This window comes from Drosophila busckii, chromosome 3L, assembly GCF_011750605.1.
Source record: "Drosophila busckii strain San Diego stock center, stock number 13000-0081.31 chromosome 3L, ASM1175060v1, whole genome shotgun sequence".
In the NCBI taxonomy this organism is placed as follows: Eukaryota; Metazoa; Arthropoda; class Insecta; order Diptera; family Drosophilidae; genus Drosophila; species Drosophila busckii.
This window is the reverse complement of record NC_046606.1, coordinates 15,423,673-15,440,600: the sequence shown is the minus strand read 5'-3', so window position 1 is coordinate 15,440,600 and position 16,928 is coordinate 15,423,673. Positions and strand designations below refer to the sequence as shown.

The following is a 16,928-nucleotide window of genomic DNA, read 5'->3' as shown; positions in this document are numbered from 1 at the left end:
TAATTGAGCGTATATAACAAAAGCAAGCGATGAGTTGTGGTAGCTTTTGTTAAAATATATTATAGGGTTGAAGCTGCTTAATTCAAAATAAAAATGTTTGTCATACCTACAAAATAATGCTGTATTTTATTAAAATAATTTAGGTATAGAATAGTTGTGAACTAAGATTAAAACAGCTTAGCCTTTTAGTACTCAGCATCAGACTAAACTGAATGGGCTTTTTAATTTTTTTTTAGAAATTCCCTTTATAAATTAATTTAATTGACTTTTTTTACTTCTTTTCGCACAACCAAACTCCAATAAGCTGAAAAAGAATAAAAGGAATTAGTTCGAATAAAACAAAGATAGTTAATATGTTAGAAATATTATATCTTTAAAATTAGCTTTATTGCAGTATAGAATTTCCAAAAATATTTTAAGTAAATAAGTTAAATAATTTAACTTTAAAACATTTTAAATGGACGCTTATCTAAAGTGAGATTTAAAATAAAATATTAGTTGGAATTGAATGCCAAGTTTAAATGATTAATTTAATGTATAAGCTACTTGACTTGACTTGACGATCAGGCATCTCTTCTTCATGCTATATTCTATTCTAACTGAAAATCTAAATCTAGCTTAGCCCAGAGCTGTGAGCTACCAAAGATGCTGCTAATTGCCACGGGTATAGCAATAAGTTGTCATGTGGCATAAATCTTCCAGGTAGAGTCAAGCTCTGGCGGCGTCTATTTCCATGTTGCATGCGTCGACGCGTTGACATTTATGAATTGCTTGGCAATTTACACGACAAGTCAACGGGGACACCCGCGCACGTACCACACCAAAAGGAAGCGTACTTGCTTCCCTACTGATTTGCTGTCTGCAATTTACACCAACAACAACAACAATAGCAGCAGAAGCAGCAGCAACAGCAACAGTAGCTGGCAAACAAAGTGGAGTCTATGGAGTCTGTGACTGGCGCCTGGAGCACACACAACGTTGCGCGTTGAATGGGCCGCTAAATCAAGCAATTATGAGCGCCTTTGTCACCAGCAGCCAAAACAAATGCAAATTTTCCAAACTTGCAAGCAACAATTGTTATGAAGATGCCTCTCCAACTTGCAACAAACAGTTGCGATTGCAGTTGCAGTTGCAGTTGCAGCCGCAGGCCGAGCCATAGCCAGAGTTAGCGACAGTCAAATAGAGAAATCTGTTCAGTTTAATGAATTGATTTTCTATGGAACATGCTGACACTGACTTATGTATGTATGCGCCCAAGCGAGCGAGCTCGTCTACTTTATCGCCAGCGGTTTCGCTTGCGCGAGGGCTCTCGGGCTCGGACTTAACCTCGTATGCAAAGCAACCGCCAAAGTCAAAGACAACTCTGATCTGCGTCTCGTTTTGGTGCCGCAAAAGCAACTGCGTAAGAGGGGCAAGAGCTGCAGTTAGGCCAGGCTACATTTCAATGATAAATGTTTAGCGGTCTACCAGGTGGGATAGCTCTGGCTACCGTTCGCCTGGCTACACTGCGATTGCGCTATATTGGGTAAATTGTTTTATTGCAGTTCAATTGTTGACTCTGAGTCTGACTGTGACTGGAAGTCTGGGTCTTGGGCATTGGGGTTGTCAAGCGGTTACGGCTAAGAGCGCCGGCGCACTGGAGGTCTCAGCTAGCCAGAGACTTGAACGTTAAACGCTGGCCAAAGAGTTTGTCAATAATTTATAATAAGCTTGTTGCATTCAAACTGATTGACTTAAGTATGAACTAAGCAAATGTTTGTTAATCTAAAATTTGTTAATAAAAAAATGTAGTTAGAGTATTCGTCTTTTGAACTTGTGAGTATTTTTCCCATTTATAATACTTTTGTTTAAGGTTTATCTTTCGATCTAACCAACTGTCTCTTTCTTACCTTTTGCCCAGCGATCAGTCCCACCGTAAGCGGAGATTATGGCATCATTTCCGAGTCTTGTGAAAAGTTAATAAATGGCTTATCTTTGCGACATGTGTTTGGCTTAATTGTGTCAGCGTGTGGGCTGCTGCCCATTTCGAAAGTCCAGCTCCAGCTCCTGCTGCTGCTGCTGCTGCTTTAGCTTCGTACGCTGAACTTTCGCATTGCCAAAAATGGTGAAAATACAAGGTACTTGGCCAATTGGTTGTAACTGCTAATTACGACAAACAATTGCCGTTGCTAGCAAACTGTCAGAGATTTGTGCGGGTGAACTAAAGCATTTGCCCCCTCCCCATCCCCCTCCTGTAGGCGAATGCCACTCCTCCAACTATTTGCTTGCAACGCAGCAGCAGTCGGTGCCTTATTTGTAGCAAATTGTTTGTGGCGCCAATGTTTGCAGCAATCCTAACAAGCGCGCAAATGCTGCAGCTACAACATGTACCTACCACGCATAGACAGCCAGGGGCTGAAGCCATTTGTTAGCCTTTGACCAAAATAGGCAGCACCTGGAATTCAATCTTAATGCCATTCGCAATTAATATCAAATGAAATTAAAATAAATTCAAGCACAGCAGCCCAAACCGAAAATACCAAGGCATCAACGCATGCTAACCCAAATACTAAACTAAATCCAATTTGTGTGCCTGTCCGCCGATTTTCATCATGCGTTTACCCATTGGACCAGCTATCGCCTGGTTCTAGGCTAGCTGGCTGGCTGGCTGGTCAGTGGGTAAGCTCAACCTTTTGGCTTTACGGCTAATCTCCATCGTATGCGCCCGCACTCGCCCCACACCAACCAAGCTGGAAATGCGGCCGCGCGCTCTCAAATAATTTTTATCAATTTTGTTTTATAATTGTGCGCACAGTTGAGGGGCCAGCACTAGGCCTAGGTCAGCAGCGGCAATGTGACCGAAGCTGCTAAACATTGTACTAAAGTTAAGAGATAAATAATTAAATTATTAATAACATTGTTTATTAAAAATACTAGCAGTATTTATTCATATATAGCACATATATTTCAGGATTATTAAATCAAAAATTTTTTGTCCAAATAAGTTAAATGTTATGTGTCCAATTAATAAAAATGATTCTTTAATAAAATCTATTTTTACACACACAACGATTTAAGACTTAGAAACTATACTTATTTCATTTTATTTCAAAACAAAACATTCAATAATAGATAAAAGATTTTAGTTACAATATCATTTCACATTTTGCTAAATTAATATTTTTTAATAAAAAATATTTTAAGAATGCAAGCTTTGGTCACACTGCCAGCTACTGTGCTACTCTGCTCGCTTTCAAAACAAACTACGCAGATTTCATTGTTTGCGACAGACAGCAGCAGCAAAGCAACAGCAGCAGCAACAACAGTGGCAGCAACAGTTGCAGTTGCAACAGCATGTAAATGTCCGTCTGTATTGCTGTTGTGAGTATCTATGTGTGTGTGTGTGTGCCGATGGTGGTGGCGGCTTGCCCAAGTGGCCAACTGTCTTGGGCAACTTTGGTAGCACTTCCTCCTGTGCCTGTGCCAGCCCAGCAGCTTGGCTTGGCTGTTGCCCTGTTGCCTGTTGGCCTGTTGTCTTAAATTAATACCAAATTGTCAACGTTAGCGAAAAGCTGCAAAAGCCGCACCAACGCCGCATGATAAGACCAAGACGAAGAACTGGAACTTGGGCTACACGCGGCGTTGTGGCCGCTGCGCTACACTGAAAAAAATGTAGATAGAAAAGCAAACCACAATTAGTTATTGCAATTATGCATGAATGAATTTTAATTTGAAGACATTGCCTTAAAAATTGAGTCAGCAAATAGCTGCTCAACTATTTGTTGCAGTGTATGCGTGCATCTACGGTCTATGAGTTAGCTCGCTTTTGTTCGCTGGCTTTCCCTCCGTCCAGGCGCTGGACGCGGGCTGTATTTGGTTTTGGCCTGGCCTAAGGTCTTCGATGGTCGTCAATTGATAGCCAGATTTGTGCAATTATCATTTTAATAATTGCCAACAATCTGCACGATACGAATAGCCGCCGACCCCCACATACCTACAATTCAGCTGCTTTTAAGTTTTTCCTGCCTCTTATACTGTTTTTGCATTCGAGCGTGCTCATAACCAGTAGCCAGCGCCTTGTAAAGTGGGCTTATTTCCATTTGTTAGCCTGCGCACAGACACACGTACATAATAATAAATTTATTACAGATTTCCGTCTGATTTGTTGTAAAGAATTTCATGCGGCAGACGCCACAGCACCAAGACGCCCACTGTGTGACAAATAGAAGATGCTTAAGTGATGGGCGGCTGTAGCTTCTAGAGCTTCGAATACATTGTTGCAGTTGTGCTTTAATTAAATCCTGACTCAAACAATAAATATTAACAAACACAGCTGCTAAGTATTTGACTGCAGCTAACGGTTATCAAAGTAGTTCAAGCCCAAACTCAACTTCACCACAATTTATGAAAGCCACCACTAAAGCAAAACATGTTCGGCTTGTGCCCAAAGAGCGAGTATACGCCCCTAAGAACAGCTAAGCCAATCAGCGTTGAGCAAGTGTAAAGGCATTTTGCTTATACGGGTTTGTTGCAACAGCAACAACAACAGCAACAATTTGGGATTTGTTTTTGTTGAGCAAACAACAAAGCTGAGGGTGTAACAGTCAAATGTGTGTCGTCAATAAAAAATAAAGGTAAAAAACACATTGAAAAATTGTTTACGATTCGCGCTCAGTTTTTGTTACCTGTGCCGCGCATATCAAACGGTGATGGATGGGCGCGCGCGCGCTCCTGACTTTGGCATAAGGTGAATCCGTTACAAAAACCGTCAGTTGTTGTGGCTACCGCTCAGCGCTCAACGCTTACCCTCACCCTCGTCTTGGTCGGGCACGCGCCTCTCTCTGCACTCGCCGAAGCGCAACGAGGGCGACGATCAGCCAAGCAACCAACCAACCAACATGCTTCCAGCCCTCATCGTAGTTATAATGAATGACTAGCCAAGCTGATATACAGCGCTATATGCATGATAAACATATGTATGCAATGGCATGCTTTAAAACGGGGCTCGTGGATCGCTCGTGTCTTGGAATGTCTTAGGGGGTGTCAACTGGCCATATAAATTGTAATGGCGCGTTAGCGCACATGTCCTTTTAGAAAATTTGCTGTGAAAATTGCGCCAAAAGCAAGCGAGCCACGTTCGTTTAATGTGTTGGCCTTTCTTGTCAGGCGGAACCTAGAGGCAGGTGTGGGCCACAGCAAAGGGAACTAAGATAATATTACGCCCAAGCAGCCAAGCGAGCCAAGATGCGCGCAGGACATTCTTGGTAATGGAAAAACTCACAAACTCGATTGAGCGGCAGGTGATGTCCCCTGGATTTTTAATTGCTTTGGAATTTTTTGTAAGCAATTTAGATTTCTGATGTAATTTAAAATGTTTTCGAGCGCATTAGCATTAAATAAACATATTTTAAAACAATTTAGTAGTAATAAATGTAGAATTTTAAATTGAAAAGTCAAGCTATTTGAATTAAAGTACATTAATTTGTAATAAATAAAATAGATTTAAAATTCAGTTAAGAAGTAAATATATTAAATTGAAAATATAAAAGTAAATGTATTTGATTTGTAAACTAGAGACTTAAAATAAAATTCAGTTGAGGATAATTGTGTTTATTTAAAAAGAGAAAACGCAAAAATATATTAGTCACAATAAATTTTACATTTTTTAGGTGATCGAACGAACAGCCGTGGAGACTTAAAGGCACAAAAATATTTAATTTGTAAAATTTTTATTTTTAATAATATATATAAAAAAAATGGATTAACTTAACTTTTACGTATTTTATAAAGAACTGATAAAGAAAATATTAGAAATGTTTTAAATCATGTATGAAAGCAAAAACAACCTCATTAATTTCTAAATATTTCAAGCAACAACTTCGCTTATTATTTTTAATTTAATATAATTCACACAATATTTAATTTTTACCTATTTTTCTTGTAAATTGCTTAGATTTGAAATGTTGGTCAAACATAAACAAACCAGCATATGTATGTCCTAGGATAATTAAAAGAATCAAGCTGCAACGAGATCGTGTCTTATCCTCCCTCGCAGCAATATCCTTTAGCTGTGGATAAGCTGAGTCACAATTCCCAAAAACCTAAACCCCAATTGACTGCGAACAGCAACAACTGTAACAGTTACATTACATTAAAAAGAGAGCGGGCCTACAACAATAACAACAATAACAACAACAACAGGCAAACGCCCGCTAAACTTTAACTGCATACCAATTAGTTGAGAAACGCGTGCTGGCAACAACAAAAGCAACAACATCAGCGCACGAATCAAGCAATGATAGAGACACAGTCAGAGTCGTCGACGACGACAGACGGTTTGAGCATTGCTGTGGGCTGCGTAATTGCTGTGCTTTGACCCTTCACATGCGGAAACAATAGCTAACCACACAACAACAACAGTTGCTGCTGCCAACTGCTGGCAAAGGTGAAAAACCAGAGTTGGCAGATAGAGGGAGAGAGAGACAGAGAGAGACCCGAGCACAGGGACGAAAAGGGCTCAAAAGAGCCACCACCAAAGTCAACAGCACAGACACCAATACCAACAGACAATGCAGGGTTCGTTTTGATTCGGCTCAAACACACACAGACACACACACTGAGCCTCGATTTTCGGGCCAAGTTCGCTCGCTTCACCGTTGGCTCAATTTAGAACCGCACAATCGGCTAAAGATTCAGTCAGGTGCGAAGCACCAAACGATACAGACGTGTGCGTCTCCAGCTAACAGCCCAAAGTCTCTGTCTCAGCTTTTTGTGTGAGATCTGTTACCAAAAAAATAAACTTGGCAAATACTAAAGATTATAAAAAAGATTTTAAAACGCGTGCAGTGCTTCAAAAAAATATAATATTAAATATTTAAAAATATTTTGGCCAACATTTAGTTGCCGCATTTAGTGCAAACTGTTTTGTGTTTCAAACAATTGTCAAGTGAGCTTAAGCTACTGACAAAATGCATCACTTGTCGCCGCCGCCATCGCCACAATCGCAGCCAAGTCCAGCAGGCTATGCCGGTCAAGCGCTGGATAAGCAATGGATGCAACGCGCCTCCGCGTTCAATACTGTGATAGCATCCGCTGCGGCACAGAAGCTTAACAATCGAGGTGTGTTGATCTTGTCCATAGAAAATATGTAAAGCTTTGAAAAGTTTGTTGGCTAATTTCATTTTCGATTGATATTGATTTGAATTATTGTTAAAGCTTAAAAATTGATTGAGAAATTGATATCCATACAATCTATAATATTAAACATAACTTAAAGTTAACAATTTTATAAATATTGTCAGAAAAAAATATAATGTAGTGTTAAAGTCAATTTAGAAAATAGCTTAAAAATTACTTAAAATATTTTGTTGGAATTTGTTTTCGTTTACGCTTTAGATCTGCCTTTCCTTTACAATCCGCTGCTCTACTCCAGCGCCTTGCTCTGGCCACAGTTTCTGCTGTCCTCGGCCACAGCGATGGGCACACCGCTTACACCCATTACGCCCAAATCGCCCGCCTCCATAGTTCATAGCCAGCGTGAGCGCGACTATGCGCTGACGCCCGAGAAGGAGCAGGAGCTGCATATGCAGCAGCAGCAGTTGGAGCAGGAGCAACAGCAAGCTGACGAGGATATGCCTTTGAATCTGAGCACCAAGCAGCGAGCTAATGGCGACTCCGACCAGGAGAATGATCACAACAACAGCAGCCGCAGCAGTTGCCTCAGTGCAGGCAGTCTGAGCGATGCGGATCATCCACTGCAGCTGAGCAGCACGATCACGCCTCCACCCTTGCGTGCAGTGAATCTGAAGACGGCATCGGCGATGACGCCACAGCGACGCTCGCAGGGCAACATCATTTGGTCGCCGGCGTCCATGTGCGAGACGCGACTGCGGCAGACGACCAGCGAGTATGATGAGGAGGAGGAGCAGCATGTGGATCCCATAGTGCGCAAGTTCAAGTACGAGCGTCGTACCTCGGCGGCCATATCCTCGCTGCACACGCCGCTCTCGACGCCGAGCAATGCGGTGAAAGCAGATCCCGACGTTTGAGCACGCTCAGCAGCAGTTGTATGCGCATCGCAGCGCTTTTATGGCTGGACTGACTGGCAGCAATCTGGAGTTGCTGACGCAGCATCTTAAGTCACAGCAGCAGCAACATGAGCAACATCAGCTGAAAATTGAGGCTGAGCAGAACAATAACAACAACAACAGCAACAGCAGCAACAACAACAATCGCTCGGCTGTGGCGTTGATGGGTCTTGTGGCAGCCGCTGAATTTGGCTATATGCGTAATCAACACCAGCAACAGCAACAACAGCAGCAGCAGCAGCAGCAACAGTTGCATCAACAGCAACAGCAGCAGCAACATCCTGATTCAACTGCCACAGATGTTGCGCGTCGTTCGTCCTCCTCATCATCGTATCAAGGCGAGTGCGGCGAGGAGAAACGCAGCGGTCGAAATTTTCAGGTAAGCACGATTGAACGGGAAGTCAAGTTTTTTTTCCCATTTGCGCTGGTTCCTTTTTTCTTGCTGCAGTTGCGCGACTAACGGAAGTAGTTGAAGATGCTTGAGATTTTGTAGGAATTTCATTTGTTGCTATCTGGAAATCCAAACCAAATCTGCCAGTTGTCAAAAGCTTGCATTTGTTTATAGTCTAATGGCTATATGACGTGCCTTTGGGTCAAGAGAGAGCTCTTACCAACTATTAATTGATTCACCAGCATTGCGTGACACTTGCTATCCTTTGGCTGCGAGCCCCCACCCAGTGTTAATTGTTACATATTTTGAAGGTTTCTCCAGTGTTTTAATTGCTCAATAGCGCACACCTCGCCCCCAACCGCTTCCCGCTCCCGCAACAATTTCAATTTGTTAAAGTGGTGCTGGTGGTAGACAAATACTATAATAATGCATAAACTGTAGCTGCTATTGAGTATACGTAATATGCGTTCTATAGAAATTCAATTAGGCACAATTCAAATCACGCAATTAGTTAATCAAATAATTTTGATTATTTAGCTGCGCACTGCGTACATTTTTTATAGCGCGTAGGGGTGTGGGTGGAAGATTTATGTTGTGACCCAATCATAATTGACATACCACTGGCGCTCAAGGCATTTTATGCCACATTACGCAGCGGCGAGCGGCCAGCGTTAGGGCTGAAAGGTATATTGGTATAGGTAGACCGAAGGGGCACACGACTGACATCTGAAACGCATTGACTACCCCCGCTGTCAGTTTCTGTTTATATCAGCGAGCACTTCAACACCAGGGCAAGCATTTTTTTCACACATTCATTTAGCCTCGCTTGAAGGTTCGCTGTAATGCGATAGGCAGGGTTTCCACACAACATATGGTCCAAGAAGCAGTTGTCCTTTGGGCGCAGGCGCAGCGCAGACGCAGACGCAGCTACAACAAACGAGTATTAATATTGTTACTTTTTTTTTTTTACAACTGAACTGAACTTCTTGCGCTTTTTATAAGTCTTTACATCTGTTGTGCGTAGCCAGCTTGGCCCACCCGGCAGACCAGACACTGACTCATGGTTGGGGTTTCTACTTTTTTTTGTTTTGCCAACTTCCGTTTTGGCAGCAACTTGAGCAAATTGACTTTGTGGCTCAGCGCTGGCTATAACAATGGCCCAACTAATTGGAGCTCGAGTCTAGTCAAATGCAATGCACAAATAGAAAATCCCAAAACGCCTCAGAAAATACAAAATATGCGCGCTTAAAATGTAAAGAAATATTATTTTATACTTATTTCTTTTTTTTTTCGAGCTGCGCACTTGAGTCAATTTACATTATGCGTAGCTTTTCGAAAGGTTTGTTTTTGTAAATTAATGTCTTACACGTATGTGGCTGACAACATGGGAATAGATTGAAGTTGTGTCAATGTTTAGCCACTTGCAACACAAACTGTGCAAACATTTAATCGAAGATGTTACAAGCAGCACAGCAAAGAGCAAAGCGATCAAGAGCGAGAGAGTAAGCTCGAGCTTGATTGCTCAGCCACAGCTGTATTTGGCCTACAAATAATTTGAGTTAATAATATTTCAGCTATATGATGTATGATGTGTAGCTATTTGCTCTTGATCGTCAGAAGAAATTTATTTCACTTGAGATTTAACATTGAGCTCCCTCGCCTAGGCCACTCTATTTGCTTAGCTGTTTCATAAAAATAACCCCAGCCATGGCTGTGCTACTCCATAAAACAAGGCAGCCCACAATTTCTATAACGCATATGTATACCATATATACTATATATAATTATTTTTTGGGTTTAACCCTCGGGATCGGGCTGTCAAATATTTGCGCACTCACAAATCTAGTTTAATTCATAAGAATTTAGCACACACATTTTTGTTAGCTTGTGTCAGATTTTTCCATTTGTTGCAAACGCTTTTCAAAACGCCAACTGTCCAAATATAACACGTTAATATTTTTTTATTCAACTGGCTCGTTTTTTGTTTTCGGCTTCGTATGCAAATATGTATTTAATGTGTGCTCATTTGCAATTCTTCTTCTCTCTCTACTTGCAGTGTCAACAGTGTGGCAAGTCGTTCAAGCGCTCCTCCACGCTCTCCACACACCTGCTCATCCACAGCGATACGCGGCCATATCCCTGCCAGTACTGCGGCAAGCGATTCCACCAAAAGTCCGATATGAAGAAGCACACCTATATACATACGGGTAAGTTCAATGTACAGTTAGCATTTGCATATTTGTTAGTCGTGTGGGTTCGAGTCTAAAAGTCAATTGCTAAATTACTTTCAATTAGCTCTGAAAGCGAGCGCAGTATTCCATTCAAAATATATTTATTTAAAACTAAATACGTCATTTCATATTATTATACACATTTTATAAAAAATGTCGAGTTTTATAAAATAAAAAACTCTTTGAAAAATTCTTTCTTTGCAATTTTTTCACAAGCTTCACTACAATTTATAATAAATGCATTGTCCTCTATTAATATTGAAAAAATGATACCAATATTTATATGCATAGTTCAACTTCAGCAAATGACGTTATCAAATGTCAACGCACCCACATTAAAAACTCGAGTCCTTTGTGATTTATGCCACCCTGAAATCGGCGAGGCTTTCAAGTTGCTTATCAGCTATCAATTTGACTAATTGCTCCGCTGCCTGCATTGGCATAATTAATAAACACTGTAGCTTTTTCATTATGCTAATTGTTTTATTGATTTCTTTTATTGTTGTATTGCAGGTGAGAAGCCACACAAGTGTACCGTCTGCCTTAAAGCCTTCAGCCAAAGCTCCAATCTGATCACGCATATGCGCAAACACACAGGCTACAAACCCTTCGGCTGTGGCTTATGCGATCAATCCTTTCAGCGCAAAGTGGATCTGCGAAGACATCGGGAGAGTCGCCATGGGGAGGCACCTGGAGCTTTGACGCCACCTGCTCTTATCAAAATGGAGGTCAGCAGCAGCAGCTGCTGAAATTGAAGTTCAGCATGGACAGTTCGGAGACACATGAAGCCCCAGCTACATGAAGCCCCAGCTAGCGCAAATAGAAACCCGCACCAGTTACACAAGTCGTCGCTATTAAGCCAAAGTTTCTTTCAAATCATTTCAATTGATGCGCACTCGTTGTTTATTTGAAACTTGCTCAAATTGTAGTTCGTAAGCCCCAATGTATATATCATTAAAAAAACAACACAAGACTTTTCTACTAGCGCGTAATTTTTATATATTATAAGCTAAATGTACTTTAGTTGCTAAGCTAAATGTATTTATTTAATTTTTGAGTTTGCTTAAGTCGAAATACCAAAACACAAATTGGCAAAGAAAGAACGCAGCTAAATTAACCAAAGAATATAAAAATAGTGAAAATGACAAATAAGCAAAATTGACAAACGGCTTAAAGTTAACAATGAATTAACATTTATTTATATAAACAAATATTATTTATAGTTTAATCTAATGTTTTTATATTATTTATAATTGTAACTAGTTATATTTAGTCTATAAAGTTTGGTATAAATAAAGTTGAAAGCTAAAAGAAAAACCAAATAATTTTTTATTTATTTAAGAAATTTCTCAAACATCCACAAAACTAAGCTGCAAAATGTATACACCAATATACAATTAAATTTTTACAATTTTTTAAAGGAATTTTAAATATTTACGCGCTTTGTCTAACAAGCCGACAGAAATCTATATCAAGGACATTTCACTTACAAACCCTTAAGCCTGTTGCCAAGTACTTTACAAATTGCTGCAAGTGCTCCAAATAACTTTCGTTTTGGGTTAAACTGAAAACCTGATTTTATAGAAAAATTGTTGCACGTACTCAAAGGACTGCGTCTTGGGGGTTGGGGGCTGCTGCCTGAGTTTTTCGGTTTCGGGTGACGCGGTGATCTTTGATCTTCGTTCAATGTGGCATGCGCGGAATGCGCTTTGTAAGTTGCCGCGTTACAAGTGGCATGCTGCATGCTGCATGCTGCAAGCCCCCAAACAAAACGCCAATAAGTGTTCGAAGTTTGAGCTAATTGCATTGAGCAAGACAATAAGAGCGCGACTGATCATCATCGTCATCATCGACTGACTGACTGATCGCAATTTTCGCTACAAAAGCGAATGTCAATTGATGGAGCTTTTGGTCTTTTTTGTGGGGCTGCGAAATGAAGTTTGGCAGTTTACAAATCACCGACGCGGCCGCTCATTATCGCAATCAAAATCAGCGAACATTTAAAAAGGATTTCACTTTGGCCACTTGTGGCAAGCACTTGTGTGCCCAGCCCGCTGGCATGTAACAAATTGATCGAAATTGACAAAATATTGAACAAAAATTGCAGTTCAATTGCAGCGCTGAGCAATGCAGCTCAAGGACTTGCCACAAGTGCCGACAAAAGCAATGAATGAATGCGGCAAGAGTTGCCAGTTGCCCAGGAAGTGCAACAATGTGGCGCATTGCGATTGCAACTGACTTTGGCATATGCCTCATCCCTAGACCCACTAAAGTTTATTAACCTCGAGGCATTTAACACCTGAGCCCACATAATTTGTCAAGCCATTTGAATTTGTACAGCAAATAAGACACAAAAAAAAACAACAACAACAATGATTGTTATAGACAAGCCCACATAATGAACAAAAGCTGAACGCTCAGCTGCAACCCCAAAAAGAGAAAATAGTATATATACTATTACAAATAAATTAAAATAAGAATCAAGCAGACTCGAGTGGAAATTTGTAAGGAAATGTGCAGCTTAGAAATGCGCCTTGAAGAGGCCTGTATATCCGGCCTTTCCGGCTGCCCGTAGACGCGTTGCTAGGCTCTAGGCATTGGCATCTAAAGGTGCTCAAGCAGGTGACTTTGACTTTGGCTATTAATAAAAATAATAATTGCGGCTAAAAGGTGTAGCAAGACTCCTGCCACATACTCACGCATGTGTGTGTTTCTCAGTGTGTGTATGTGGAGGCCATCACATGAAAAAAAGATGTCTTAGGTCAGGTTGCCAGTTGGCTGCAGTCGAGGGCTGCTGCTGCAGGTGAAGCGAGCCGAGGGCACAATTAAAAATAAGAAGAAAAAATGAAGCGAAGAAAAACAGGCCAACAAGGGTAGTTGGTCCTGGGGCCGGGTGCCTGGTGCCTGGCAAAAGGCACCTGTAAGCCAACGCCGTGTGCAGGACCGGTAGGATTCAATATTACAGCGCGCGGCTCATTTATGTTTATATGTCCTTTCGTTGTAAGCAGCGGCAGCATTGGCGCTGATTCCGATTCCCATTTTGAGGCGCACAAGCACCTGCTGAAGCCAACCTGTCGCTGTCATCGTACTCAGCCTCAGCTTCGGCCACAGCCTCAATCCTCGTAGCTCAATAATTGTGCGCGCTGCAGACGACGCGTGCTCAACAAAAAGCCGGTTTGATGGCAAAACATATGCCAGTCTCAGTCAGGCAAATTACAACAGTCTGCGCAATTGACATGGGCCACACGCCACCAGCAGCAGCAACAGCAGTCATAAAAATCTCTCAAAATAACCGCAAAACATTGAGCTCAATACAAGCTGCGACAAGATCTGTAGATCTGCCAGACGACAATCTATATCTAATCTAGGGCCTTGAGAGAGTTACCCCCAAGCCTGCCACAAGCTGCCAACAACAACAAGCAACAGCAGCAGCAACAACAACAGCAATTGCTGTAAGTGCGTCACTGCACCTGTCTTGGTTATCGCTGACCCAATTTTCTTAGGCCTGCGAAGCCCCGCCTGCTCTCATGTCTCTCTGCTTCACAACACACACACACATCCACATACACACGCATACATTGGAATGCATTTTTCCCCTTGGTTTGAAATTGATAAGTTATGATTGCGACACATTTCATTGATTATAATTGTCAGCTGCTGCATTTGGCATTTGATTGTTTGAGGATTGACCAGAGACAGCTGCCACTTACAATAATAAGCTATAATATGCGTTTTATTTATTCAAAAGCAACTAAAAAATGTAAGTAGCAACGGTAAAGAAGAAGTAATGTTACCATATGGAAACAGTTTTTATAATTTAATATATCAAATTAATTTTTAAGAGTCAACAACGTACAGATTATAAATTGAGTTTATATTCATATTGAAATTTATTTGCAGGACTTTAAATTACTCAAGGACATATCAAACTCACTTTAAACTGAAAACAAATAAATTAATGTAATTTTGCGACAAGTCAGTTGAAAAGCTTAACAAGTTCGCTGGCCAAATCAGAAGCCAATAGAGTGCATGTCTCTTAGACAGAGATTAGCTTACCTTACCTTACCTTACATTAGCTACTGCTGCATTGCTTGGACAAATCTTAAGCTGTTTCGATTTGACTGCGACTGCGAACAATGAATGCAACGCGAAAGGGCAAGAAAAGCTAAAGCAATGACAAATCCAAGTCAAATATGCAGTTGGCCAACAAACCCTCGAGTCAATGAAATCTATTGGCAAACAGCTTAATTGGCAGCAGACAGTGTGTCCAGTGGTTCGTGGCCCGTGCCCTAAGCCAATCAGCAGCAGCAGCAGAAGCAACGAGCTGGCAAAAGTCAAGTCCAGCAATTAAAATGACAAAATCTAAACACAAAATATGTTGCGATTTTTTCGTCTCTGCGCTTTTGTTTCTGTCAGTAAGGTTTGGAAGACTTAAGAGTCTGGCCAGAACGAAAGCAGTGCTCAAGGTGTTTCCATTTGGTGCAGCCAAATCAATGGGCATTGCCTAAACACAGATTATAGACAGATTTGGAGGCAACAACAATCAAAAGGCAGACAGACAGACCGAGAGTCAGAACAAAACAGCAGGCAGCAGGCCAACAGGCAACAGGCGGCAGAGCACAAAAGAGCCAACAAATTGCGCACCGAAGATGCAACACAAAACAGACAAGAGAACAAGGACTTTGACTCGAGTCTTGAAGGAGTCGCACTGGCCGAGGCACTGGCACAAGTCCCCGCAAGTCATTATAAGAATTTAAGCGCACCTTTTCATTTTGTCTACAACAACAGCAGCAGCAGCAGCAGTAACGGCAGCGACAGGTGCGCAACGCATGCGCACAACGAGATAAGCGTTGAACGTCGTACGTTGGAACGTCTCCATGCATAGCGGTTCCTGCCTTGGCAGTTCTATCGTTGCAGCAAGCCGGGGCTGCAGCCGCAGGGCGTTATCCTTAGAACTGTTGCTGGTCGCTGCTTGCTGCTGTGCCAGATTCAACTTTAAGTTCAACTGCAACTCCACTGCGACTGCGTCTTGCGTTCCGTGGGGGCAAATTAATTCCTTGCCATATTTTATAACGCAACAGATGACACGAGCCAAACGAAGCAGCCCAGAGCTTTGTTTCGTCAAAGGGGTTAAGTTAAGCCCGTGTACGGTTCTTGGGGCCAGCAGCGGTAACAAACGATTGCCAATGCAAGTTACCGCTTATAGCGGCTCGTTTGTGGCACAAGCCAAGTGGCACAGCAGTTGATCCTGTGTTTGTGTCTGTGTGTGTTGTGCCATTTTGTCGTGCTTTTGTAAATGTCGAGGGTAACTATTACAATGCGTTGGTTTTAGTTATAGCGATCGCAGATCTTGCCTTGAAATGTAATTGGATGTAGAATTTCTTTTTCAATTATAATGCATTCCAGTATCTTTCAGTAAAATATTTTATTTGCTTTGAACTCTTAATTTGTTGTTGTCCTTTGGATATTCTCACTTGCTGTAGCTGCTGGCGACCACTTAGCCCTCGGGCATATTAGTTTATTTATTTGAAAATGCAAAATTGCTTTGACGAAAACAGTTTGTTGAACCTTCTTTATTTTTTTTTTCTGTTTGGCAGTAGCATGACAATGACCTCTGGCATGCCAAGAGGGTGCTGCTGCTGTTGGTCAGCAACCTCTAACTGCATTTGGCAAACAACAGTTAATGTGGTAAGTGTGGCAAAGGTTGCAACGCCACAGGTGGAAATTGTTTGCCTGTCACACTAATTTCCCAATGCCGATTGTTTGCCTCTGCCTCTTGATAAAGCCAGTTGCCTGCACTTTCACAGTTGCCCTCCTGTCAGTTTTTATTCATGTTCTCCTAAGTTGTATTTATAGGCAACGATCGCTTCGATCGTCAGATCGCTCCAATATGTCGAGTCCATAATTAGTTCACAAAGATGGCGCGCAAAATATGTTTGCAATGGCAATGAACTTCCAGCAAAAGGATCGCCTGGCATTAGAGGCAGGTTGAATGAACTCAAAAAAAAAAAAAATAGATACCAGAAATCTTATGCACGAAACTATTCAATAAATATAATTAGCATTATAAGTACAAATTTTAATCATTGTCTATTTCAACTCGTCTGAATATAAGAAAAAATTCAGTCTCTAAGTTTTCCAAAAAAACTATCAAGAGTCTATTGCTTTCTGAGAGTCTATTTGAAAATTATCTCTTTATTCTGGAGAAGGCGGATATAATAAATACAAAAGAAGAATCTT

At 41.3% G+C, this 16,928-nt stretch overlaps 1 protein-coding gene across 1 annotated transcript; it reads left to right on the top strand.

Moving 5' to 3' along the window:
* Positions 1–6,892: 6,892 nt before the first annotated feature.
* On the top strand, positions 6,893–11,470 carry LOC108599015 (zinc finger protein sens). Its single transcript, XM_017985794.2, is given in 5 exon segments — positions 6,893–7,098; positions 7,375–8,009; positions 8,011–8,445; positions 10,514–10,664; positions 11,202–11,470. Coding segments are annotated over 5 exon segments (1,608 nt in total). The 5' UTR covers positions 6,893–6,947; the 3' UTR covers positions 11,438–11,470.
* Positions 11,471–16,928: the final 5,458 nt, after the last annotated feature.